The following is a 26,773-nucleotide window of genomic DNA, read 5'->3' as shown; positions in this document are numbered from 1 at the left end:
GGGAAAATAGTGCTCCTTTCCGGTGTCGGGGCACAGTTGAAGAAGCGACCGAGGGACCGGGAGTCGTTCGGGAGGTAAGTTCGAGGCGGTGCAGGAAGGGTGTTGCTGGGATCGCTTTCCTGCGGGCTAGAGATCTGGGGTCCTGAGGGAGACTGGGGCAAGATTTTGGATTCCCGATTCCCTGTCAATCATTATTAATAGAGCTGTCCGGGCGCCCCAAGTTTGAAGCTGAACTACACTCTCCTGGAGGTGGCCAACCGTCCATCGGGCAGTTCTCTCTCCTTCTGTGTCTCTCACTCTCACTCACTCACTCTCACTCTCTCTCACAATAAACTCAGCGAAGTGGTAGCCAGCATCGGCCAGTTCTCCTGAGAGTTACAGTTCCGCTGTAGATGATGGCGATTTGCTGGTGGTCCCAAGGGAAGGAGTGGACTGGGATTGCTGGCGGTCTAAGCAGTGGGAGTTGAGGAAAGATAACTCCTTTCCTGGCCTCAGTTTCTCAGACTGTGGTGGGACGGCGGGCGATACCAGATTGTGCAGTCGTCCATCGCCACCTTCTCTTCACGTTTTTGATAGCCCCTTCCCTCTCGGGGTTGGTGCAGGGATTCACCTTTTCCTGTGTGGAGCTTCGGGGTCAGGCAGTCGTGGATTCGCATTCTGATTGTGCTGCTAATTCTGTGAACTTGGGGCTTGAAGGGTCCTTGAGACAGTTTGATGTTAATGTTTTCTTATGAAAATGTTCAAACTTACATAAAACTGAGAGAAGAATACAGGAATTTCTGTCACCCAAATCTACCAATTATTATTTTTGCCATACTTGCTGTGTTTTTTTTTTTAACCATAAAGAGATTAAAACAAATCCTCGGCATCTCGACACTTAAGGATTGTCAAAAGACAAAATTACAACACATGTAGTGAGAAGATCTTAATTGGCATTTATTTGTGGATCTACAATCGAACAACATCTAATTATGGAAAATAGCATGAGTGTTCCGATGAGCTGAGCAGAGGAGGAGGTTGTTTTCAGAGACAAAGGGCTGAGAAAGTCAGAAACTGAAAACAAAAAGCTAGTTGGTTAAATTGATTAACTTGATTAAATTTCTAAGTTAAAGGTTAAAGTAGAGGGGACTTCCTTTATCAGGTGGGCTAAAACTGGGCTGTTTGGGGATTTGGCTATTATCTCTCTCCCGATGTCTCAGAAGATCGGGTATCAACTTAGTTTTGGCTTGGAAGCATGGAACTTTAGCATGAGTGACTCCATTTTGGTTTGGTTCGTTGAACCTAGTGCAGGAGCTCAGTCCTAACCAATGACCTTCTATAAATTTTATTTAACAGGGTGCGCGTGTGAAAACCAGAAACATTGCTAATATGACCACAATACCATTATCACACTTTACAAGAACAACTGTAATTCTAGACTACTATCCATTACGTGGTGCAGAGTCAAGTCCAGTGTAACTGTGGGTTTGTTGCAATCAGGATATAGTGTTTTTTGCTATTGTGTTTTACATCTCTCTTAATTTAGAACTGTTCCGGCTGGGCGTGGTGGCTCATGTCTGTAATCCAAGTACTTTGGGGGGCCCAGGCAGGCGGATCACGAGGTCAGGAGATCGAGACCATCCTTGCTAACATGGTGAAACCCTGTCTCTACTAAAAATACAAAAAATTAGCCGGGCGTGGCCGGGCGCGGTGGCTCAAGCCTGTAATCCCAGCACTTTGGGAGGCCGAGACGGGCGGATCACGAGGTCAGGAGATCGAGACCATCCTGGGTAACACAGTGAAACCCCGTCTCTACTAAAAATACAAAAACTTAGCCGGGCGAGGTGGCAGGCACCTGTAGTCCCAGCTACTCGGGAGGCTGAGGCAGGAGAATGGCGTGAACCCGGGAGGCGGAGCTTGCAGTGAGCTGAGATCCGGCCACTGCACTCCAGCCTGGGTGACAGAGCGAGACTCCGTCTCAAAAAAAAAAAAAAAAAAAAAAAAAAAAAATTAGCCGGGCGTGATGGCGGGCTCCTGTAGTCCCAGCTACTCGGGAGGCTGAAGCAGAAGAATGGCGTGAACCCGGGAGGCGGAGGTTGCAGTGAGCGGAGATCGTGCCACTGCACTCCAGCCTGGGCGACAGGGCGAGACTCCGTATCAAAAAAAAAAAAATACAAGATCTCGCTGTGTTGCCCAGGCTGGTCTCAAACTCCTGGGCTTAAGCAATCCTCCTGCCTTGGCCTCCCAAAGTGCTATGCTAAGATTGCAAGTGGGAGCCATTGAGCCTGGCCTCATTTTACTTGTTTCTTCATGCCAGGGATCAGCTAATTACATTCTACAGACCAAACCCAAATCCTGCCAGCTACCTGTTTTAAAAATCAGCATTGGCCAGGCGCAGTGGCTCATGCCTGTAATCCTGGCACTTTGGGAGGTGGAGGCAGGTGGATCACCTGAGGTCAGGAGTTCGAGACCAGCCTGGCCAACATGGTGAAACCCCATCTCTACTAAAAATACAAACATTGGCCGGTTGTGGTGACTGGTGCATATAATCCCAGCTATTCAGGAGGCTGAGGCAGGAGAATCACTTGAACCCAGGGGACAGAGGTTGCAGTGAGCCGAGATCATGCCACTTCACTCCAGCCTGGGCAAAAGAGCATAACTCCCTCTCAAAAAAAAAAAAAAAAGCATTAGTGGGATATAATTTACCTAACATATAATTCACCCATTGAAAGTATACAATTCAGTGGTGTTTAGTACGTTGACAGAGTTGTGCAACTATCAACACTATAAGAACATTTCATCTCCCAAAAAGAAACCATGGTACTCATTAGCAGTCATTCCCTGTTTTCTCCCAGTCCTTCCCACCCCCAGCCTTTGGCAGCCACTAATCTGCTATATCTATGGATTTGCCTAATCGGGGTATTTCACACAAATGAAACCATAAAATATTATTGTGACTGCCTGCCTTCTTTCACTTAGCATGTGTTTTTTTTTTTTTTTTTTTTTTGAGACGGAATCTTGCGCTCTGTCCCCCAGGCTGGAGTGCAGTGGCAAGATCTCAGCTCACTGCAAGCTCCGCCTCCCGAGTTCACACCATTCTCCTGCCTCAGCCTCCTGAGTAGCTGGGACTACAGGCGCCCGCCGCCATGCCCGGCTAATGTTTTGTATTTTTAGTAGAGACGGGGGTTTCACTGTGTTAGCCAAGATGGTCTCGATCTCCTGAAGTTGCGATCTACCTGCCTGGCCCTCCCAAAGTGCTGGGATTACAGGCATGAGCCACCGCGCCCGGCCGATATACTTATTTTCTTATCTGTTGTTCGGTTGATGAGCATTTGTGTTGTTTCCACTTTTTTTTTTTTTTTTGAGACAGAGTCTCGCTCTGTCGCCCAGGCTGGAGTGCAGTGGCGCAATCTCGGCTCACTGCAAGCTCCGCCTCCTGGGTTCACGCCATTCTCCTGCCTCAGCCTCCTGAGTAGCTGGGACTACAGGCGCCCGCCACCGCGCCCGGCTAATTTTTTGTATTTTTAGTAGAAACGGGGTTTCACCGTGGTCTCGATCTCCTGACCTTGTGATCCGCCCGCCTCGGCCTCCCAAAGTGCTGGGATTACAGGCGTGAGCCACCGCGCCCGGCGTTTCCACTTTTTTTTAAACGAAATTTTGCTCTTGTAGCCCAGGCTGGAGCGCAATGGTGCGATCTTGGCTCACTGCAACCTCCGTCTCCCCAGTTCAAGTGACTGTCCTGCCTCAGCTTCCCAAGTAGCTGGGATTACAGGCGCCCACCAGCACGCCTGGTTAATTTTTGTATATTTAGTAGAGACGGGGTTTATCATGTTGACCAGCCTGGTCTTGAACGTCTGACCTCAGGTGATCCACCTGCCTCGGCCTTCCAAAGTGCTGGGATTACAGGCGTGAGCCACTACGCCCGGCCCTCCACTTTTTAGCTTTTATAAATAATACTGCTAGCAACATTTGTATATAAGTTTTTGTGTGGATGTATGTTTGTTTGTTTGTTTGTTTGCTTTTTTGAGATTGAGTGTTGCTCTGTCACTCAGGCTGGAGTGCAGTGGCGGGATCTTTTTTTTTTTTTTTTTGAGATGGAGTCTCACTCTGTCGCCCAGGCTGGAGTGCAGTGGCACAATCTAGGCTCACTGCAAGCTCCGCCTCCCGGGTTCACGCCATTCTCCCGCCTCAGCCTCCCGAGCAGCTGGGATTACAGGCGCCCACCACACGCCCAGCTAGTTTTTTGTATTTTTAGTAGAGACGGGGTTTCACCATGTTAGCCAGGATGGTCTCGATCTCCTGACCTCGTGATCCGCCCGCCTCGGCCTCCCAAAGTGCTGGGATTACAGGCGTGAGCCACCGCGCCCGGCCAGTGGCGGGATCTTGGCTCACTGCAATCTCCGCCTCCCAGGTTTAAGCGACTCTCCTGCCTCAGCCTCCCAACTAGCTGGGACTACAGGTGCGCACCACCACGCCCGGCTAATTTTTGTATTTTTAGTAGAGGTGGGATTTCACCATCCAGTATGGTCTTGATCTCTTGACCTCATGATCCACCCGCTTTGACCTCCCAAAGTGCTGGGATTACAGGCGTGAGCCACCACGCCCGGCCTGTGTGGATGTATGTTTTTATTTCTATTACCAGTGGAATTGCTGGGTCAAAAGGTGACTATTTAGCCTTTTGAGAAACTGTGACTTTTCCAAAATGGCTATACCATTTTACACGTCTACCACCAATATATAAGGGTTCCAGTTTCTCCATATCCACATCAGCACTTATTATTATCTGTCTTTTTGATTATAGTCATTCTACTGGGTGTGAACTGGTGTCTTTTAACATTCTTATTGGCCATTTCTAGATCTTTGGAGAACTGTCTATTCTAATCCTTCACCCATTTTTAAATTGTGTTAGGTGTCCTTTCACTATTGAGTTGTAAGTTTTTAGTTTTGTTTTGTTTTGTTTTGTGTTTTTTGAGACAGAGTCTCGCTCTGCCGCCCAGGCTGGAGTGCAGTGGCCGGATCTCAGCTCACTGCAAGCTCCGCCTCCCGGGTTTACGCCATTCTCCTGCCTCAGCCTCCCAAGTAGCTGGGACTACAGGCGCCTGCCGCCTCGCCCGGCTAGTTTTTTGTATTTTTAGTAGAGACGGGGTTTCACCATGTTAGCCAGGATGGTCTCGATCTCCTGACCTTGTGATCCGCCCGTCTCGGCCTCCCAAAGTGCTGGGATTACAGGCTTGAGCCACCGCGCCCGGCCAAGTTTTTAGTTTTTAATATATTCTCACTGCAATTCCCTTATCAGATATCCTGATTTTTTTTTTTTTTTTTTTTTTTTTTTTGAGATGGAGTTTTGCTCTTGTTGCCCAGGCTGGAGTGCGATGGTGTGATCTCAGCTCATCACAACCTCCGCCTCCCGAGTTCAAGTGATTCTCCTGTTTCAGCCTCTTGAGTAGCTGGGATTACAGGCATGTGCCACCACGCCCGGCTAATTTTGTATTTTTAGTAGAGATGGGATTTCTTCATGTTGGTCAGGCTGGTCTTGAACTCCCAACCTCAGATGATCTGCCCCGCCTGGGCCTCGCAAAGTGCTGGGATTACAGGTGTGAGCCAACTTGCCCGGCCCTTTTTTTTTTTTTTTTTTTCCCCCAGAGACAAAGTCTCAGTCTGTCACTCAGGCTGGAGTGCAGTGGTGCAGTGGCACGATCATAACTCACTGCAGCCTCAACTTCCTGGGATCAAGGGATCCTCCTGCCTCGGCCTCCCAAGTAGCTGGGACCACAGGTGCATGCCACTATGCCCAGCTAATTTTTTACATTTTGTTTTGTAGAGATGGAGTCTTGCTGTGTTCCCCATAGCAAGTTCAAGTCTAGTCTCAAAACTCCTGTTGCTACTGCTTTTTTTTGGTAGAGACAGGGTTTTGCCATGTTGCTCAGGCTGGTCTTGAACTCGTGAGTTCAAGTGATCCTCCTGCCTTGGCCTCCCAAAGCGCTCTATCCAGTTGCAAGCCACAACAGCCAGCAGATATCTGACTTTTGTAACTGCTACCTGTTTTTGTTCAGCCTGCAAACTAAAAATGGTTTTTAATTTTTTTTTTTTTTTTTTTTTTAAGATGGAGTCTCACTCTGTCGCTCAGGCTGGAGTGCAGTGGCGTGAGCTTGGCTCACTGCAAGCTCCATCTCCCGGGTTCATGCCATTCTCCTGCCTCAGCCTCCCGAGTAGCTGGGACTACAGGCGCCCTAGAGACAGGGTTTCATCGTGTTAGTCAGGATGGACTCCATCTCCCAACCTCGTGATCCGCCCACCTCAGCCTCCCAAAGTGCTGGGATTACAGGCGTGAGCCACCGCGCCCTGCCTGGTTTTTAACATTTTTACATAACTGGAAAAAATCAAAAGAATGAATTTGGTGACCTATGACAATTGTACGTGATTCCGTGTCAGAATCCAAAAATAAAGTTTTATTGGAACACAGCCATGCCCATTTGTGTGTCTGTGGCTGCTTTTATGCTACAGGGGCCGAGTGGGATACTTACAGGGGCTGTTTGGCCTGCAAAGTTCAAAACAGTTACTCTCTGGCCGTTTTTTGTTATTCCCTACTGTATCCCCTGACTTCCTAGAATCAGGAAATTGAATGTAAAGACTTGATTAAATTTCCGTTCAGCCATCAAGTGATTACTTCAGAGGTGGCCCCTTCATGTTGCATACGGCCTGGATGCCCCACTTTCAGGGGTGGCATAATTCATTCAGGCTTCAGGCAGCATTATAGACTGAATGTCCCCCCAGATTCGTATGTTGAAGCCCTCACTCCCCAAGGTGGTTATGTTTGGAGGTAGGGCCATAATTTATGGAGATAATTAAGGTGAAAGGGCAGAGCCCTAATCTGACGGATTGGTGTCCTTTAAAAGGAGGAGGCCGCCCGCGCACAGTGGCTCATGCCTATAATCCCAGCACTTTGGGAGGCTGAGGTGGGTGGATCACCTGAGTTCAGGAGTTCAAGACCAGTCTGGCCAACATGGTGAAACCCCATCTCTACTAAAAATACAAAAATTAGGCCGGGCGCGGCGGCTCACGCCTGTAATCCCAGCACTTTGGGAGGCCGAGGTGGGCAGATCACAAAGTCAGGAGATCGAGACCATCCTGGCTAACACGGTGAAACCCCGTCTCTACTAAAAATACAAAAAATTAGCTGGGTGTGGTGGCGGGCGCCTGTAGTCCCAGCTACTCAGGAGGCTGAGGCAGGAGAATGGCGTGAACCTGGGAGGCAGAGCTTGCAGTGAGCCAAGATCATGCCCCTGCACTCCAGCCTGGGCGACAGAGCAAGACTCCGTCTCAAAAAAAAAAAAAAAAAAAAATTAGCAAGGCATGGTGGTGGACGCCTGTAATCCCAGCTACTTAGGAGGCTGAGGCAGGAGAATCACTTGAGCCTAGGAGGGGGGGGTTCCAGTAGGCTGAGATCTGCTGCTGCACTCCAGCCTAGGTGACAGAGTGAGACTCCCCACAAAAAACAGGAGACACCAGAGAGCGCTCTCTCTGCCACTGAAGGTAGCCATCTGCAAACCAGGAAGAGGGTGTCACCAGAACTCCACCATGCTGGCAGCCTGAACTTAGACTTACAGCCTCAGGAACTGGAGAAAATATGTCTATCGTTTAAGCCTCCCAGAGTGGTGTTTTGTTATGGCAGCGGGAGTAGACTGAGACGGGTGGCAGCCATCGAAAAGCGCACTGTAAAGTTACAACTGTGTCTTTTCCAGCAGCGAGAATTAGCATCCTGTGACTCTCCAGGCCCCATCAGCCTCTCCATTAATGCCATCCATCAACAATCATTGCCTGAGTCAACTATTTCACCAGAGGTTGCAAAATGGCAGTTTTCCTATTCTCCCATTTCTCTTACACGAGTCTGAACAGTTTGGTTTTTGTCTTGAGTAATGTCCAAGAAGCAGTTGAAGAGAGTGACTTAATCAACTTCCATTCTGAAAAGCCCCCCGAGACTGGTTTGTCAGAGGCCAATTTCTTCAAGCCTTAATTTTCCTACCTATTAAATGGGCGATGCCGGGCGCGGTAGCTCATGCCTGTAATCTCAGAACTTTGGGAGGCCTAGGTGGGTAGATCACCTGAGGTCAGGAGTTCCAGACCAGCCTGGCCAACATGGTGAAACACCGTCTCTACTAAAAATACAAAAAAAGTAGCTGGGCATGGTGGTGCGTGCCTATAATCCCAGCTACTTGGGATGCTGAGGCAGGAGGATCACTTGAACCCGGGAGGCGGAGGTTGCAGTGAGTCAAGATTGCGCCACTGCACTCCAGTCCGGGTGACAGAGTGAGACTCCGTCCCCAAAAATTAATACATTAATTAATTAATAAAATGAAATAAAAGGGGCAGAACGTGGGGAGGTCGTCCTGAGGACCGAATGTGTTCACATATGGAAAGTGCTTCCCACAAGGTCTGATTCTTAAGGGATTAAAGGATATGATGATTACTTCTGTTCTTCTAGTGCTGCTGTGATTCATGTGTTCCTAATGAATTATGAGTGTATTAAAGGCATGATGTCATAGCTGCACGGTTAGCTCATTGCTAACCCACCTCCCCTGGCCCTAGGATTGAAGGTGGTTCATCGATTCTATCATGACATCTCTGAGACCTCCCAGGTGCCAGGCAATGCTGGGACCCAGACTGAAGTTCAACCCAGGCCCCACCAACCAGGGGCCCCTACTCTGGAGCCGAAATACCAAGGGATGGGCTATAATGGAGGTAGCTCAGGGCATGGTCAAGTGTGAGGAGAACCTAACTGATCCCGGAGAGGCAGGCTTCTTAGAGGAGGCATACCTTGGCAGTGCTCTGGAGGAGAAAGGAGACAGGATCTCGGGGAGGACAAGACACACACTAGCTGTCCGATCCTCTCTCAGAGTTCAGCACAGTGCCTGAGGCCGCCTGCAGCCAGCTGGCACAGTGGGTGGTCAAAGCCACAGGTGCTTGGATCAAACTCAGCTGTAGGACTCACTAGCTGCATAACCTAGGGCACCGCCTCTGTGCCTCTCTTCATTTATGGCAACCATTTGAGGTGTTGTGATATTCATTGGAGTGTTGTGATATTCAACCATTTGAGGTGTTGTGATATTCAGTGGAGTATTGTGATATTCAACCATTTGAGGTGTTGTGATATTCAGTGGAGTGTTGTGATATTCAACCATTTGAGGTGTTGTGATATTCAGTGGAGTATTGTGATATTCAACCATTTGAGGTGTTGTGATATTCAGTGGAGTGTTGTGATAGTCAACCATTTGAGGTGTTGTGATATTCAGTGGAGTGTTGTGATAGTCAACCATTTGAGGTGTTGTGATATTCAGTGGAGTGTTGTGATATTCAACCATTTGAGGTGTTGTGATATTCAGTGGAGTGTTGTGATATTCAACCATTTGAGGTGTTGTGATATTCAGTGGAGTGCTGTGATATTCAATCATTTGAGGTGTTGTGATATTCAGTGGAGTGCTGTGATATTCAACCATTTGAGGTGTTGTGATACTCAGTGAAATGCTTAGAGCCAGGGTCTAGTTCAGAGCAGCTTTTTTTCTTTTCTTTCTTTTTTTTTTTTTTTTTTGAGATGGAGTCTCGCACTGTTGCCAGGCTGAAGTGCAGTGGTGTGATCTGGGCTCACTGCAAACTCCACCTCCTGGGTTCAAGCGATACTCCTGCCTCAGCCTCCTGAGCAGCTGGGACTACAGGTGCCCGCCACCACACCCAGCTAATAGAGGTGGGGTTTCACCATGTTGGCCTGGATGGTCTCACTGTCTTGACCTCGTGATCCACCTGTCTCGGCCTCCCAAAGTGCTGGGATTACAGGTGTAAGCCACCACGCCCAGCCTGATTGGCCTTTTTTCTGAGACTGTGACTTTCCTGGGAAAACTGACAGTTGTCAGGAATGGTTCCAGAGCCTGGCTGCCTGGGTCTGAGTCCCAGCTCTGCCACTTCCCAGCTGGGAGATGCTGTGAGCCTGTTTCCTGTCCTGTGAGGCAGGGATGATGCTGACATCGGTTGCTCCTGCTCTTTGTCTGTTTCCTCTCTGAAATACTGGTGATAGCAGATGGCAGCAGTCTGCTTTCTATTTTGAAATAGGACCGGCCGGGCGCGGTGGCTCAAGCCTGTAATCCCAGCACTTTGGGAGGCCGAGGCGGGTGGATCACGAGGTCAGGAGATCGAGACTATCCTGGCTAACACGGTGAAACCCCGTCTCTATTAAGAAATACAAAAAACTAGCCGGGCGTGGTGGCGGGCGCCTGTAGTCTCAGCTACTTGGGAGGCTGAGGCGGGAGAATGGCGTGAACCCGGGAGGCGGAGCTTGCAGTGAGCCGAGATCACGCCACTGCACTCCAGCCTGGGAGACACAGCGAGACTCCGTCTCAAAAAAAAAAAAAAAAAAAAGAAATTGGACCTACCAAGGAGACAATACAGTGTGGGGCAGGAGAGCTCAGCTTTCGGAGTTTATAAATCCCGAACCTGGCTATTCTTCAACCCTTGGTTGGAGGCGCTCACACTTTCTGGTCTCAGGATCTTTTTTTTGTTTTTGAGACGGAGTCTCCCTCTGTCACCCAGGCTGGAGTGCAGTGGCGCGATCTCGGCTCACTGCAAGCTCTGCCTCCCGGGTTCCCGCCATTCTCCTGCCTCAGCCTCCCGAGTAGCTGGGACTACAGGCGCCCGCCACCACGCCCGGCTAATTTTTTGTATTTTCGGTAGAGACAGGGTTTTACCGTGTTAGCCAGGATGGTCTTGATCTCCTGACCTCGTGATCCGCCCGCCTCGGCCTCCCAAAGTGCTGGGATTAACAGGTGTGAGCCACCGTGCCCAGCCTGGTCTCAGGATCTTAAAAATCACTGAGTTTTAAAAATCAAAGAGTTTGCCGGGCGCGGTGGCTCCCACCCGTTATCCTAGCACTTTGGGAGGCCGAGGTGGGCGGATCACGAGGTCAGGAGTTCAGAACTAGCCTGGACAACATGGTGAAACCCTGTCTCTACTTAAAAAAAAAAAAAAAAAAACAACTGGGCGTGGGCGCCTGTTATCCCAGCTACTTGGGAGCCTGAGGCAGGAGAATTGCTTGAACCCGGGAGGTGGAGGTTGCAGATCGTGCCACTGCACTTCAGCCTGGGCAAGAGAGTAAGACTCCATCTCAAAAAAAAAAAAATTGAAAAAAGTTTAAATGCTTCCTCTACAGCTGTTCCTCCCATTTTTGGAGGGAAAATGTTCCCATCTGTGTTGAAACCTCAGTTCTTGGCCACAAAACAGCAAGCAAGCTCATCTCTGGGAAAGCCAAGGTGCCTAGAGCCAAATACCACAGAGGGTCAAGGGAGTTGACAACTAAGAATAGAGTGGGGAATGTGTCCACGAGAAGGTCACCGTGACCTTCATGAGTGGCAGTTGTGGGGGCTGGGGAGCGGGTGGCAGGTGAGTGAGGGGAGGCAACAGGTGCTGGACGTTCACTGAGAAGCTTGGCGGTCAGGAGGAAGTCGGAGGAGGAGCCTGGCACGTGGAGGGGACCCTGGGTCAAGTTGGGGTATTTGATCAAGGTCCCCTTCTGCAAGCAGCCCTGTCTGCCTCAAGGGGCACATTGATCAGGAATGGGCGTGAGGGGGTATTTAGGGTGATAGGAAGGTTCTGTATCTCCATAGGTCACAAGGGTGTATACATTTGTCAAAACGCATCCAACTGTAAAGGTCTTTGCGTTGATTCTGTGTAAATATACATAAAACCCAGAGTGGCTTCTGAGAAGACGCCAGTAGGGGGAGAGAGAGCTCCGTAGCTCCTAGAGGTTTGTGTTTCAAGTTTTGAATGGGAAAGGCAAGTTTCTCAAAGCAACCAGAAGGGGGCGATAGAGATGAAGTTGCTTTTTACATCGGTGGGACCCTTGGTTGTGCTCCCCACCCCAACTTCTGGATCTTACTTGCAGCCTAGTTGAGAGCAGGAGACAATCTTTCCTGAATACAACTAATATGTGTAATGTGGAGCCTTTTGTCTGCAAGTGTTCTTTATTTTTTATTCTTTATTTTTTGAGACTAGTCTCTGTCACCCAGGCTGGAGTACATTGGCACAATCTCGGCTCACTGCAACCTCCGCCTCCTGGGTTCAAGCGATTCTCGTGCCTCAGCCTCCCAAGTAGCTGGGATTACGGGCACCCACTGCACCCGGCTAATTTTTGTATTTTTGGTAGAGACAGGGTTTTACCTTGTTGGCCAGGCTGGTCTTGAACTCCTGACCTCAGGTGATCTGCTGGCCTCAGGCGTGAGCCACCTCGCCCGTCCCGCAAGTGTTTTTGTTGTTGTTGTTGTTGTTTGAGGCGAAGTGTCACTTTTGTCCCCCGGGCTGGAGTGTTATGGCGCGATCTCAGCTCACTGCAACCTCCACCTCCTGGGTTCAAGTGATTCTCTTGCCTCAGACTCCTGAGTAGCTGAGATTACAGGTGCCTGCCACCACGCCCGGCTAATTTTTGTATTTTTAGTAGAGACGGGGTTTCAACATGTTGGCCAGGCGGGTCTCAAACTCCTGCCTCAGGTGATCCGCCTGCCTCGGCCTCCTAAAGTGCTGGGATTACAGGCGTGAGCCACCGTGCCTGGCCAAGTGTTCTTTAAAATGTATCATTGTAGGTTGGGCACGGTGGCTCATGCCTGTAATTGCAGCACTTTGGGAGGCTGAGGTGGGCGGATCACGAGGTCAGGAGATCGAGACCATCCTGGCTAACATGGTGAAACCCCGTCTCTACTAAAAAAAAATTAAAAAAAATTAGCTGGGCCTGGTGGCGGGCGCCTGTAGTCCCAGCTACTCCAGAGGCTGAGGCGGGAGAATGGCATGAACCCAGGAGGCGGAGCCTGCAGTGAGCCTAGATTGTGCCACTGCAATCCAAACTGGGCGACAGAGCAAGATTCCGTCTCAAAAAAAAAAAAAAAAAGTATAATTGTCAGGCCGGGCGCGGTGGCTCAAGCCTGTAATCCCAGCACTTTGGGAGGCCGAGACGGGCGGATCACGAGGTCAGGAGATCGAGACCATCCTGGCGAACACCGTGAAACCCCGTCTCTACTAAAAAATACAAAAAAAAACTAGCCGGGCGAGGTGGCGGGCGCCTGTAGTCCCAGCTACTCGGGAGGCTAAGGCAGGAGAATGGCGTAAACCTGGGAGGCGGAGCTTGCAGTGAGCTGAGATCCGGCCACTGCACTCCAGCCCGGGCGACAGAGCGAGACACTGTCTCAAAAAAAAAAAAAAAAAAAAAAAAAAAGTATAATTGTCTGCACCTGTAGATTTCCTGTGCCTACATGGTATTGAGCTCGTTTTACTCTTTTCTCATCAAGCACTATGATTTAAAAATCCTCCCAGGCTGGGCGCAGTGGGCTCACACCAGTAATCCCAGCACTTCGGGAGTCCAAGGCGGGCAGATCACGAGGTCAGGAGTTCAAGACCAGTGTGACCAACATGGCGAAAGCCCATCTGTGCTAAAAATACAAAAATTAGCCGGGTGTGGTGGTGCACGCCTGTGGTCCCAGCTACTCAGGAGGCTGAGGCAGGCGAATTGCTTGAACCTGGGATGCGGAGGTTGCAGTGAGCCAAGAGGTTGCAGTGAGCCAAGATCATGCCACTGCCCTCCAGCCTGGTGACAGAGCAAGACTCCTTCTCAAGAAAAAATAATAAACAATTTTTTTTTTTTTTTTTTTTAGAGATGGAGTCTAACTATATTGCCCAGGCTGGTCTTGAACTCCTGGCCTTAAGCAGTCTTCCCGCCTTGGCCTCCCAAAGTGTTGGGATTACAGGCATGAGCTATGGCACCCAGCCTCTTTTACTCATCTTTCTATTGGAGTGGCTTTTATTTTCTTTTTGATTTGCTGAAGTTTCATGTACCATCAGTTCTACTATAATACTTATTTTGAAAATGTGAATTTATTCCAATGCAGTTGATATATCAGGGAACAATTTGAGCATAACCCCAATTTCACATTTGCTTATGCTCATCCAAGGTGAATCCAGGAAACTGCACTCTGCTATAAGTGTGTGTGTAGGAATACACAAAGCACACATACACGGCACTTCAAGTGTAGGCATACACAAAGCACACATACACGGCACTTCAAACAAATACCACCGCCGCAGTTCCCCGGGTGTTAGGAGCCACACCCATCCACATCTGGTACTAGGACTTTCCATCAGATCTCAGATAACCCTCCTTCCACCACATCACAGTAATTCACAAGCTGCTCCCTCCACCCCACAACCATTGCCATAACAAACTTCAAGTCTTTGTCAAGGTCAAGTGCCATATATTTTGGAGTATGTTGGTATGTCTTAACCACCTCGCCTGTGTGAAACTGTTCTCTCCTTTTGTATTCCGTTCTTGTCTTTTTCTTTAAGCATCACTGACAAAGTTTACGAGGATCGTGACACAATCCTGTTTTCTCTGTAAGCCCTGTGGTTTTGACTGCAGGATTTTGCATATTGCTGTGATTTTTATAAATGCATGCATTATAGTAGAACTGACCATTCTAGATATTAGTCCCTTGTTGGCAGGGTGCAGTGGCTCATGCCTGTAATCCCAGCACTTTGGGAAGCCAAGGCGACCGGATCACCTGAGGTCAGGAGTTCAAGACCAGCCTGGCCAACATGGTGAAACCCCATCTCTACTAAAAAAAAAAAAAAAAAAAAATACAAAAAAATTAGCCGGGCCTGGTGGCAGGCACCTGTAATCCTAGCTGCTCGGGAGGCTGAGGCAGGAGAATCGCTTGAACACAGGAGGCGGAGAGGTTTCAGTGAGCCAGGAATGTGCTACTGCACTCCAACGTGGGTGACAGAGCAAGACTCTGTCTCAAAATAAATAAAATAAAAATAAAAATAATATTAGTCCCTTGTCGATTGTAGGCATTACAAATATCTTCTCCCAGCCTCTCACTGATGCCACATTTTCCACAGCACAGTACAGGAGGCTCCTTGCTGACCCAGGCACAGCTCAGAGCCGGCCCCACGAAGCCCTGTGGCAAAGTTGTGAGGAGTGGCTCTCTCATGTTGTTGGAGGTATAGAGACCTGTGCAGTCTGTATGGAGAGCAACTAGTAAATTCTAGCAAAAACATTTTTTGGCTGGGCATGGTGGCTCATGCCTGTAATCCCAGCACTTTGGGAGGCTGAGGCAGGAGGACCACCTGAGGTCAGGAGTTCAAGACTAGCCTGGCCAACATGGCGAAACCCTGTCTCTACTAAAAATACAAAAATTAGCTGGGCGCGGTGGTGCCTGCCTATAATCCCAACTACTCAGGAGGCTGAGGCAGGAGAATTTGCTTGAACCTGGGAGGCAGAGGTTGCAGTGAGCCAAGATCATGCCATTGTACTCCAGCCTGGGCGACAGTGAGACTCTGTCTCAAAAAAAAATATATATATATATATGTATGTGTGTATATATGTATATATGTATATGTATATATGTAGATGTGTGTATATATGTATATGTGTGTATATATGTATATGTGTGTATATATGTATATGTGTGTATATATGTTTTTGGCTGGTCAAGTGAAGCAGTGGAAGTAGAGAAGGAACAAAGAAATCTGTAACTGGTTGTGATCAATTAGTTGTAAACACCACTGCACTCAGCCCAGCCTCTAACCACATTTTAAATGCACACACCCTTTGAACTAGTGATTCCACTTTAAAAATTATCTTAAAAGCAGGGTTGGGTGCAGTGGCTCATACCCTGTCATCCTAGCACTTTGGGAGGCCAAAGCAGGAGGACCGCTTGAGCCCAGGAGTTCAAGACCAACCTGGACAACATAGCAAGACTCCGTCTGGATAAAAAGTTAGCTGGGCGTGGTGGTACACGCCTGTATTCCCAGCTACTTGGGAGGCTATGGTGAGAGGATCACTTGAGCCCAGGAGTTTGGGGCTGCAGTGAGCTATGATTGCACCACTGCATTCAGCCTAGATGACAGAGTGAGACCCTGTCTTAAAAGAAAGAAAAGGCCGGGCGCAGTGGCTCATACCTGTAAACGCAGCACTTTGGGAAGCCAAGGCGGGCAGATCACGAGATCTGGAGATCGAGACCATCCTGGCTAACTCAGTGAAACCCCGTCTCCACTAAAAAATACAAAAAACTAGCCGGGCGAGGTGGCGGGCGCCTGTAGTCCCAGCTATTCGAGAGGCTGAGGCAGGAGAATGGCGTGAACCCGGGCGGCAGAGGTTGCAGTGAGCAAAGATCACGCCACTGCACTCCAGCCTGGATGACAGAATGACACTCCGTCTCAAAAAAAAAAAAAAGGGGCCGGGCGCGGTGGCTCAAGCCTGTAATCCCAGCACTTTGGGAGGCCGAGACGGGCGGATCACGAGGTCAGGAGATCGAGACCATCCTGGCTAACACGGTGAAACCCCGTCTCTACTAAAAAATACAAAAAACTAGCCGGGCGTGGTGGCGGGCGCCTGTAGTCCCAACTACTCGGGAGGCTGAGGCAGGAGAATGGCGTGAACCCGGGAGGCGGAGCTTGCAGTGAGCTGAGATCCGGCCACTGCACTCCAGCCTGGGCGGCAGAGCGAGACTCCGTCTCAAAAAAAAAAAAAAAAAAAAAAAAAAAAAAAAGGAAGAAAGAAAGGAAAAAAGAATTTATCTGAAAAACATCCTTGGACACATACTACACATTGGGTACCAAACTGCTTTGTCATAATGGACAAGGATGTCTGTCCACAGGTGTCAAATCCAAGAGTCGCGTTCATGCAGGGACGAATCTGTAGCCACATAGAGACCAAGGACGTGCCTTGTGGGCTGAGGGGGAATGATGGCCAAGATGGAGCCATTGATTTCTTTCTTTTTTTTTTTTTTGAGACGGAGTCTCTCTCTGTCGCCCAGGCTGGAGTGCAGTGGCGCGATCTCGGCTCACTACAAGCTCCGCCTCCCGGGTTCACGCCATTCTCCTGCCTCAGCCTCCTGAGTAGCTGGAACTACAGGCACCCACCACCACGCCCGGCTAGTTTTTTGTATTTTTTAGTGGAGACAGGCTTTCACTGAATTGCCCAGGATGGTCTCGATCTCCTGACCTCATGATCCACCTGCCTCGGCCTCCCAAAGTGCTGGGATTACAAGCGCGAGCCACTGCGCCCACCTTATATACTTTTTTTTTTTTGTAGAGATGGCGTCTCAATATGTTGCCCAGGCTAGTCTCGAACTCCTGAGCTCAAGTGATCCTCCAGCTTCAGCCTCCTGAAGTGCTGAGATTATAGCCAAAGACATTGGCTGGGCATGCACCATGGCGCCCAGCCAATTTCTTTTTATAACATGTACCAAGAAGTACAGAAAGCATAACTGTCTAACCCAGCGAGTTTCAGGGCAAACACACCCATGTAACCAGCACCCAGAACAAGAAACAACATTCCCAGCCTCCCAGAGGCTACCTGTGCCCCCTCCCAGTCACCCCACCTTCCGCCTCCCAAAGGCACCTGACTTTTTTTTTGTTTTTTTGAGACAGGGTCTCACTCTGACTCCCAGGCTGGAGTGCAGTGGCCCAATCATGGCTCACTGCAGCGTTGACCTCCCTGGGCTCAGGTGATCCATCTCAGACTCCCAAGTAGCTGCGACTACAGGCGTGCACCACCATGCCCAGCTAATTTTTCTATGTTTCATAGTGACAAGGTTTTGCTGTGTTGCTCAGGCGGGTCTCAAACTCCTGGGCTCAAACGATCCTCCTGCCTTGGCCTCCCCAAGTGCTTGTACTTCAGGTGTGAACCACCACACCCACCCACACATAACTTCTAATGTCATAATTACTTTGTGAGTTTTTGAACTTCACATGAATGGGACCATCCAGTAAGTTTTCTTTTGCATGTCTGGTGTCTGGCCTGCACGGCGTCTGTGAGATTCAGCTATACTATGGGTATGACAGTAGGCTGTTGTGTCTGATTGCTGGGCGTTTCCATTATGTGCTATGGCCCAGTTTCTTTATCTACTCTGTGCTGACAGGGGTGGGGTAGTTTCTAGTTTGTGAGCCATTGAGAATAGGGCAGTATGTGTCTTGTAAACAGGAGTACCCTTCTGTTAGGTGTATATGTGGGAGAGGAATTGCTGGCTCATAGGATTGGCATATGCCTGGCTTCAGTAGATACTGACAGTTGCTTTCCAAAGTGGTTGTGCTTGTCTGCACTCCCCCAGCAGTGCATGAGGGTTCTAGTAGCTCCGTGTCCTTGCCTGCACCCCTCTGTCTAATTGCAGCCCTTGTGGTACGTGGGGGGAGGTATCTCAGTGAAGTTTTATTTTGTTTTGTTTTGTTTTGTTTTGTTTGAGATGGAGTCTCGCTCTGTCCCCCAAGCTAGAGTGCAGTGGTGCGATCTTGGCTCACTGCAACCTCTGCCTCCCGAGTTCAGGTGATTCTCATGCCTCAGCCTCCCCAGTAGCTGGGATTACAGGCGCGCACCACCACGCCTGGCTAACTTTTTGTATTTTTAGTAGAGATGGAGTTTCGCCATGTTGGCCAGGCTGGTCTCAAACTCCTGACCTCAAGTGATCTGCCTGCCTCAGCCTCCAAAGTGCTGAGATTACAGGTGTGAGCCACTGCACTCAGCCCTCAGTGAAGTTTTAATGTGCGTTTCCCTGGTGACTATATTAGTTTCCTATCATTGTTGTAACAAATTACTACTAATTTAGTGTTGCAGTATCACACCTCATGGAGCCTCTGGTGTACTTGTGAAAGAATGAGAATGAGAAAGGCAAATAATGTCTTAGTATTATTAAGATAACAGTTTTGACCTTGCAGACTCCCTAGAAATGTGTTGGGGGACCACACCGAGGACCCAAAGTGTGGGTCCTAGGACCCACACTTTGAGAACCGCTGCTAGAAGAATATTGGACTCTTATAGCCTAGGAACGATGGGAAATGTTTAAAAGGATTTCCTATCCATATTTTTTTGTCTTGCAGAGATATATAACAGGGTGATCACTAAAGCAAGTATTTTCAGGCCAGGTGCAGTGGCTCACACCTGTAATCCCAGCACTTTGGGAGGCTGAGGCAGGTGGATCACCTGAGGTCAGGAGTTCAAGACCAGCCTGGCCAACATGGTGAAACCCCATTTTTGCTAAAAATACAAAAAAATTAGCCAGGTGTGGTGGTGTGCACCTGTAATCCCAGCAACTTAGGAGGCTGAGGCAGGAGAATTGCTTGAACCCAAGAGGCAGAGGTTGCAGTGAGTTGAGATCACGCCATTGCACTCCAGCTTGGGCAACAAGAGCAAAAGTCCGTCTCAAAACAAAAGAATTTTCAAGCACAAAAAATAGGATGTGCCAGGCGCAGTGGCTCACACCTATAATCCCAACATTTTGGGAGGCCAGGAGTTCACTTGAGTCCAGGAGTTTGAGGCCAACCTGGGCAACATGGCAAAACCCCATCTCTACTAAAAATACAAAAATTAGTTGGGCGTGGTGGCACATGCCTGTAGTCCCAGCTACTCGGGTGGCTGAAGCAGGAGAATCACTTGAGCCCAGGAGGTCAACGCGGCAGTGAGCTGTGATTGTACCACTGCACTCCAGCCTGGACAACAGAGCGAGTCCCTGTCTCAAAAAAAAAAAAAAAAAAAAAAAAAAAAAAAAAAAAAAAGATGCTAGATTAAAAATGGGTGGCAGAGAGGGAAGTGGAACAGAAATACAAGTTCAAAGAGAAAAACAGGACATGTACAATTTTCTGCTGTTAAAGCAGAGCTTTTTCTTGCATTTTTCAAATGGTCTCAAATCATTACAGTATTTAGATTCCATTAGCTACACATTTACGTTGCTGGAAATTGTATCCTTTGCAACTGTTTAAGCTTGGGAGAATTTTTAGGTGGCAACTTAGAGATGAGTGAGACTAGTATATAATGTTACTAGATTCTTTCTTTGTTTCCTTCCTTCCTTCCTTCTTTCTTTCCTTTCTTTTTTTTTTTTTCTTTTCTTTTCTTCTTTCTTTGTCTCACTGTGTCACCAGGCTGGAGTCCAGTGGTGCAATCTCAGCTCGCTGCAACCTGCACCTCCTGGGTTCAAGCGATTCTTCTGCCTCAGCCTCCCGAATAGCTGGGATTGCAGGCCTGCACCACGCCCAGCTAATTTTTGTATTTTTAGTAGAGATGGGGTTTCACCATGTTGGCCAGAATGATCTTGATCTCTTGGCCTCATGATCTGCCCCCACCTCGGCTTCCCAAAGTGTTGGGATTACAGGTGTCAGCCACTGCACCTGGCCATCAACTTATTTCTTTTTAAATTTAATAGAGATGGATCTTGCTGTGTTGCCTAGGCTCATCTCTATCTTGTGGACTCAAGCAGTCCTCTTGCTTCGGCCTCCCAAAGTTTTGGGATTACAGGCGTGAGCCCTGAGCCTGGCTCTGAATCCTTTTAAGGGATAAAAAAGCATGCAGGGGCAGGCGCGGTGGCTCACGCCTGTAATCCCAGCACTTTGGGAGACTGAGGTGGGTGGATCATCTGAGGTCAGGAGTTCAAGACCAGCCTGGCCAACAGGGTGAAACCCCATCTCTACTAAAAATACAAAAAAATTAGCCAGGTGTGGTGGCAGGCACCTGTAATCCCTGCTATTTGGGAGGCTGAGGCAGGAGAATCGCTTGAACTTGGGAGGCGGAGGTTTCAGTGAGCCAAGATCATGCCATTGCACTCCAGTCTGGGCAACATGAGCGAAACTCCATCTCAAAAAAAAAAAAAAAAAAAAAAAAGTCAATTTTATGGTATGTGAATTAAGTCTCAATAAAGTCTTTTAAAAGGGTGGGGCTTGCACTCAAGTATGGGGAATGATCAAAGGTATCAAAGTAGGGTGGCAAGATGTTGACAGGTGCTGGACCTCAGGACATGGGTACATGGGGTTCCTTACGCTATTCTGGTTTTGTATGTGTTTGAAAACTTACAGAATAAAGTTTTGCTTTTTGAATTGAGCTCCAGGATTCTGGGGTCTTCTCTTCCTCCTTTACCCGCAGTGGGAGTGGAGGTAGCTCTTCCCCTAGCCACAGAGCCCTACTCTGACCTGCCCTCTGATTGGTCGATCTGAGATATAATCACAGACGCTAGATCCAATCGCTAGTGGACTGGTACGCAGCGATTGGGTCAAGCCTTGGCTAAGTGCCAAGCCTTGAGCCAATCACGGGGCTGGTCCACGCCTTGGCCTCAGTCAGAGCCTACAGATAGGAGAAGGGAAGGGAAGGTGGAGTGGATTCATCAACAGTAGTGGCCCCCTTAGTGTCTTTTTTTTTCTGCCTCCATTAAATGGCACAGCCACCACCCCAGCTAATCTGAAGTAGTGGGTAGAATTTGAACCCTGGATCCCCACCCTCTTCCCTCCAAACAAAGAATTCTGTTGGTAAAGGTGCTATTTTCATATATAAATGAGTCTAGGTGAGTCTGGAAGGGGGACTTCCAGGAGGAGGCCTGGTGACCACATGCCCTCCCTCTCCTCCACCTCACCCCGCTTCTCCACCTCCGCTTTCCCATCGAGGGGGCAGATCAGCTCTGAGGGCTGTAGAGTCATCGAGGGGGCAGATCAGCTCTGAGGGCTGTAGAGGTCTTCCCTGTGCTGCCTGCCTCCGGTCACCACAGCCCTGCCACTGTCCCTTCCTCCCCAGGATGACACGGCACGGCAAGAACTGCACCGCGGGGGCCGTCTACACCTACCACGAGAAGAAGAAGGACACAGGTGCAGGGCTAGGGCAGGGCGGGGCATGGATGTGTCTTGGAGTCACCATCTCCCCTCGTGCCGGATGTCTGTCTCCCGCCCCCGACACACACTGATGGCCATGACCATGTAAACAACAGCCGGGTGATCCCACGCCCCCATGTGGCCTGGCACTGTGTTCCCTGCCTTCTGCGCATGAACTCACTCCTCCCAACAAGAGTGTCAGGGATGGCGCTGTTGTTACCCCATGCTCCAGAAGAAGAAACTGAGGCCCAAAGAGGGACAGGCACTAGAGCTTGGTCACAGCCAGAAGGGTGGAGGGGAGTCAGCCGTCAGCCCCTCCACTGAGCTGCCACTCAGTGACCAGGCCTGTTTGCCTCTCACCCTCCAGGGTTGACACCTCCCTGTGGGTTCAGCCCATGGCCCCAGCACACAGACAGCGGCTCCCAACTGCCTGTTTCTCTCTGAGTCCCCCACCCCCACCACCCCGTTGTCTCTCTGCCTCTCTCTCTGGGGCTTTGGAGACGGGCATGTCTCCTGTCGCTCTGCCCCTCCATCACTCTGCCCCTCTCTGTCCCCAGCGGCCTCAGGCTATGGGACCCAGAACATTCGACTGAGCCGGGATGCCGTGAAGGACTTCGACTGCTGTTGTCTGTCCCTGCAGCCTTGCCACGATCCTGTTGTCACGTGAGCTGGGAACAGGGATGGGTAGGTCTGGGTGGGGAGGGCAAGGGAACCACCAGGAGGAGGCTGTGTGTGTGGGCCTGGCCACCTGCACAGCCAGGGAACCCTGGACGAGCAGTTTATCCTCAGAGCCTCTGTTTTCTGACCTGGGACATGGGCATGATCCTAGTGTCTGTTTCATAGTGTGGAACAGATGGAAAGGAACATATTCCTAATGGGGTGTAGGGCTCTTGGAGCACTGCCGAGGCCATCACAGCAGCTCACCTTCGGACACTTCCCATGACCTGCCTGTGATGGTAGGACAAAGGCTTAACGGGTGCTGAGTCCAGGCACTAAATACGTGCTCAATTAGTGGTATATTTTGTAGAAGACAGTAATGATCAGGGCCCCCAAGGCCACCTTCAGTTTCTTTTTTTCTTTTTCTTTTTTTTTTTGAGACAGAGTCTTCACTTTGTTGTCCAGGCTGGAGTGCAATGAGGAGATCTTGGCTCACTGATCTCCCAGGCTCAGATGATCCTCCTGCCTCAGCCCCCTGAGTAGCTGGAACCACGGGGGTGCACTACCACACCTGGCTTTTTTGTTTGTTTTTTGTAGACAGGGGATCTCACTTTGTTGCCCAGGCTGGTCTCGAACTCCTGGCTGCAACAACATGTGGCACACATTGTTGCTGCGAGAATGAAGCACTTTCCCTGCAACTCTATTGGGAGAGGACAGCTGCAAGCTGAAATCTGGTCTCTATTAGATTCTGCCCCACGTGCCTTTTTCCTTTGCTGATTTTAGTCTGCATCCTTTCACTGCAGTGAACTATCACCATGAGTGTAACAGCTTTGCTGAGTTCTGTGAATTCTAGCGAATAATTGAACTTGGGGCTGATCATGATGGCTCCTGCCTGTAATCCCAGCACTTCAGGAGGCCGAGGCGGGAGGATCACTTTCTTTCTTCCTCATTGCACCCTGTCTTTGCAGCCCAGATGGCTACCTGTATGAGCGTGAGGCCATCCTGGAGTACATTCTGCACCAGAAGAAGGAGATCGCCCGGCAGATGAAGGTGATGGGGATGGGGAGAAGGAGGCACAGGCAGGCAGGAGCTTTTGAGTCTGAGCTCACAGGCAGAGCCACTTGGAGCCCTCCAGTCTCAGTTCCCTCTGCCTGGTACACCATTCCCCTCCTGCTTCCGGCCAAATCCTCCTCACCGATTTCAGCCCAGGTGCTGCCTCCTCTGAGCTCCTGCCAGTCCCCTGGATCTGCCCCAGTCACCTCTTCTGTTAGCACTTGGCATAGTTGTAACTCTACCTGTGGCTGTCTGACACACGCCCACTTTCCCTTCTGGACTTCGAGTTTTCCCCCCTGTGGCTTAGGTCCTTAGTAAAGATGTGCTAAATGGGCCGGCAGTGGTGGCTCACACCTGTAATCCCAGCACTTTGGGAGGCCGAGGCAGGCGGATCACTTGAGGTCAGGAGTTAGAGGTCAGCCTGGCCAACATGGTGAAACCCTGTCTCTACTAAAAATACAAAAAAAAAAAAAAAATTAGCTGGGCATAGCAGGTGCCTGTAATCCCAGCTATTCAGGAAGCTGAGGCAGGAGAATCGCTTGAACCCGTGAGGTAGAGGTTGCAATGAGCTGAGATGGCATCACTGCACTTCAGCCTGGGTGACAAAGCGAGATTCTGTTTAAAAAAAAAAAGAAAAAAAAAAAAAAAGATGTGCTAAATGAATCGACATCACTTCATTTTTCTGGGCTTCAGTTTCATCATCTGTAAAATGGGCTGACAGGGCCAAATCAGAGGACACAGCAGGGAACCTGGGAGGTGCAGGCAGATGAGCATTCTCAAGGCGTTTTACTGGGAACCTGGCCTGGCCTTCCATGGACAAAGCCATTTGATGGGTAGGAGGGGCCCTGTTTATCCCCATTTGAGGCACAGTGGGTCTGTCCCCCTCTTCCCCTGCCTGTTTGTTGGCACTGAGGAAACACTACAGGTCATGTGCTTATTGGGCTTTTTGTCCTGAGCAAGTGGCTCCCCCGTGCCCATGTCCTCCACACAGCCTGGTTGTCATGTCGGAGGCCCTCCTGAGCATCCATCACTGTCACTGTTACCTCCTCACTCAGCTGGGTGGCCCAGGGTGGTCTCGAACTGCAGCACTGCCTAGGCACCTGCTGTGCGCCAGGCGGGCCTGAGCTCAGGATGTGGCTTCACTCCTCCCGTCCTCACTCCCTGCCCATCTGTAGACTGGGCTCCTCAGCATTCCCTTAGACCTGGAGTCTACATCCCCCGTCCCAAACACGGTCTGGGGCATGCACTGTATAGTAAACCTAATTGGCCAGCAGGTGACATTAATTAAACGCTTAGCTGAGTGCCAGGTGAGGCTCTCCATGCTTTAAACACTCACCTTATGTAACCTTCAGTGAGCCGCCGAGGTGGGTCACCACTGTTAGCCTGTTTTACAGATGAAGAAACTGAGGCCAGGAGCGGTCATAGTGCTCACTCAGGCCACAGAGTGACAGAGATGGGCTTTGAGTCTGGCGCTCTGGCTATACAACGCAGTAAGGTTCACACCCGCCCAGGCAGTTACCACCCTCTGCCAGATACTGCCTCCACTGTGTAGGCCTCAGTTTACCTACCTGTGAAATGAGAGGAAGATACCTCCAAACCCCGAGGGTGGTCCAAACCCACCCTCACGGGCAGATGCTCAGCCTACTTTCCGCCCCGCGCAGGCCTACGAGAAGCAGCGGGGCACCCGGCGGGAGGAGCAGAAGGAGCTTCAGCGGGCGGCCTCGCAGGACCATGTGCGGGGCTTCCTGGAGAAGGAGTCCGCCATCGTAAGCCGGCCTCTCAACCCTTTCACAGCCAAGGCCCTCTCGGGCACCAGCCCAGGTGACTCAGAGTGCGCTTGTGGTGGGTTGGGGGGCGGGGCGCCGCGGGCTGGGCGGGCCCAGGGGGCGGCATCTGAGTCCCTTTCTTCCTCCACAGATAATGCCCAACCTGGGCCCAGTGTGGGTCCTCCAAGTAAGGACAAGGACAAAGTGCTGCCCAGCTTCTGGATCCCGTCACTGACGCCCGAAGCCAAGGCCACCAAGCTGGAGAAGCCGGTGAGCCCCCACAGCGCCCCTCGCTGCCAGGGCGCCAGGGTCCCCCAGCGTCCTTCTCACGCACAGGGACCACCCGTTCTCCACCTGCGCCAGCCCTGCCTACTGAGCCTGCCTCTCTCCGCCCCTTGCAGTCCCGCACGGTGACCTGCCCCATGTCGGGGAAGCCCCTGCGCATGTCAGACCTGACGCCCGTGCACTTCACACCACTCGACAGCTCCGTGGACCGCGTGGGGCTCATCACGCGCAGCGAGCGCTACGTGTGCGCCGTGACCCGCGACAGCCTGAGCAACGCCACCCCCTGCGCTGTGCTGCGGCCCTCGTGAGTCACCTAGGAGGGGAGGGAAGGGACCACCTGGGAACCTGCGGGGCGGGCCGGCTTTGGGGCCAGTAGGTCTCCAGGACGGCCTCTGATCAGTCTCCCACCTTCGCCCTCACCGCAGTGGGGCTGTGGTCACCCTCGAATGCGTGGAGAAGCTGATTCGGAAGGACATGGTGGACCCTGTGACTGGAGACAAACTCACAGACCGCGACATCATCGTGCTGCAGCGGGTGAGAGTCCCACCCCTGCCCTTCCCGCAGCACTCCAAGGCCCCGCCCCTCCCCCTTACCCCCTCACCCCCTCCCCCCCTCCAAGGCCTCGTCCCCTCCCCTTCCTCCAACTCTCCAAGGCCCCCAATTTCCTCCTGCTCTCCCAGGCCCCGTCCCCGCCCTATTTTTTAAGGCCCCGCCCCTCCCCTGCCTCCATCCCTCCAAGGCTCCACCCCTCTCCTTCACACGTCCCCTCCCAAGGCCCCTCCCCGCCACTCTCTACCCTCTTCTCTGTGCCCTGCGCCCTGTCCATCCATGCCCACTGCGGTCGCCTCGCCCCCCCCCAACTCCTACTCCTACTCCTTGCCCCCTCCCCAACTCCTACTCCTTAGCCAGCAACCCGCTTCACCTTGACCCGCTTAGGAATCCCCACTACCACCTGGAGCCCCACCGGTCACCCCCGGGCCGGCCTCCACCTCGCCCTTCTCTCTACCTCCCCCAGGGCGGTACCGGCTTCGCGGGCTCTGGAGTAAAGCTGCAAGCGGAGAAATCGCGGCCGGTGATGCAGGCCTGATTGTATGCGGGAGACCAAATAAACCGGCTTGGGTGCTCAAGGGTGCTCAAGGACGTGGCGCCTTCATTCGCGGCGTGGGCGCCCTGGGGACAGGGCAGGCGAGGATGCGGGGCCGTGCAAACAGCGCTCCTACAGCGCACGCTGGAGTTTGAAAGAACGAGCTAAGCATATTGAATGTGGTCTCACATTAAGAACAAAATCTGGCCAGGCACGGTGGCTCACGCCTGTAATCCCAGCACTTTGGGAGGCCGAGGCCAGCGTATCACTTGAGGTCAGGAGTTGAGACCAGCCTGGC

At 50.8% G+C, this 26,773-nt stretch overlaps 1 protein-coding gene across 1 annotated transcript; it reads left to right on the top strand.

Moving 5' to 3' along the window:
- Nucleotides 1-32: 32 nt before the first annotated feature.
- NOSIP (nitric oxide synthase interacting protein) lies at nucleotides 33-26,518 on the top strand. The gene is made up of 9 exons (XM_045380004.3): nucleotides 33-74; nucleotides 21,557-21,627; nucleotides 22,188-22,293; nucleotides 23,256-23,337; nucleotides 25,002-25,161; nucleotides 25,258-25,376; nucleotides 25,508-25,695; nucleotides 25,817-25,925; nucleotides 26,407-26,518. Exons 2-9 carry the CDS (start codon nucleotides 21,558-21,560, stop codon nucleotides 26,476-26,478), a joined length of 906 nt encoding a protein of 301 aa, XP_045235939.2. The 5' UTR covers nucleotides 33-74; nucleotide 21,557; the 3' UTR covers nucleotides 26,479-26,518.
- Nucleotides 26,519-26,773: the final 255 nt, after the last annotated feature.

The sequence above is a fragment of the Macaca fascicularis genome, chromosome 19, assembly GCF_037993035.2.
Source record: "Macaca fascicularis isolate 582-1 chromosome 19, T2T-MFA8v1.1".
Lineage (NCBI taxonomy): Eukaryota > Metazoa > Chordata > Mammalia > Primates > Cercopithecidae > Macaca > Macaca fascicularis.
The sequence above is the reverse complement of the archived record's forward strand: the minus strand, read 5'-3'. Positions and strand labels throughout refer to the sequence as shown.

Coding starts and splice junctions, on each gene's coding strand:
- NOSIP (XM_045380004.3), top strand. CDS start 21,558: ATGACACGGCACGGCAAGAACTGCACCGCGGGGGCCGTCTACACCTAC. Junction 21,628..22,187: donor CGAGAAGAAGAAGGACACAG/GTGCAGGGCTAG, acceptor CTCTGTCCCCAG/CGGCCTCAGGCTATGGGACC. Junction 25,377..25,507: donor CCACCAAGCTGGAGAAGCCG/GTGAGCCCCCAC, acceptor CGCCCCTTGCAG/TCCCGCACGGTGACCTGCCC.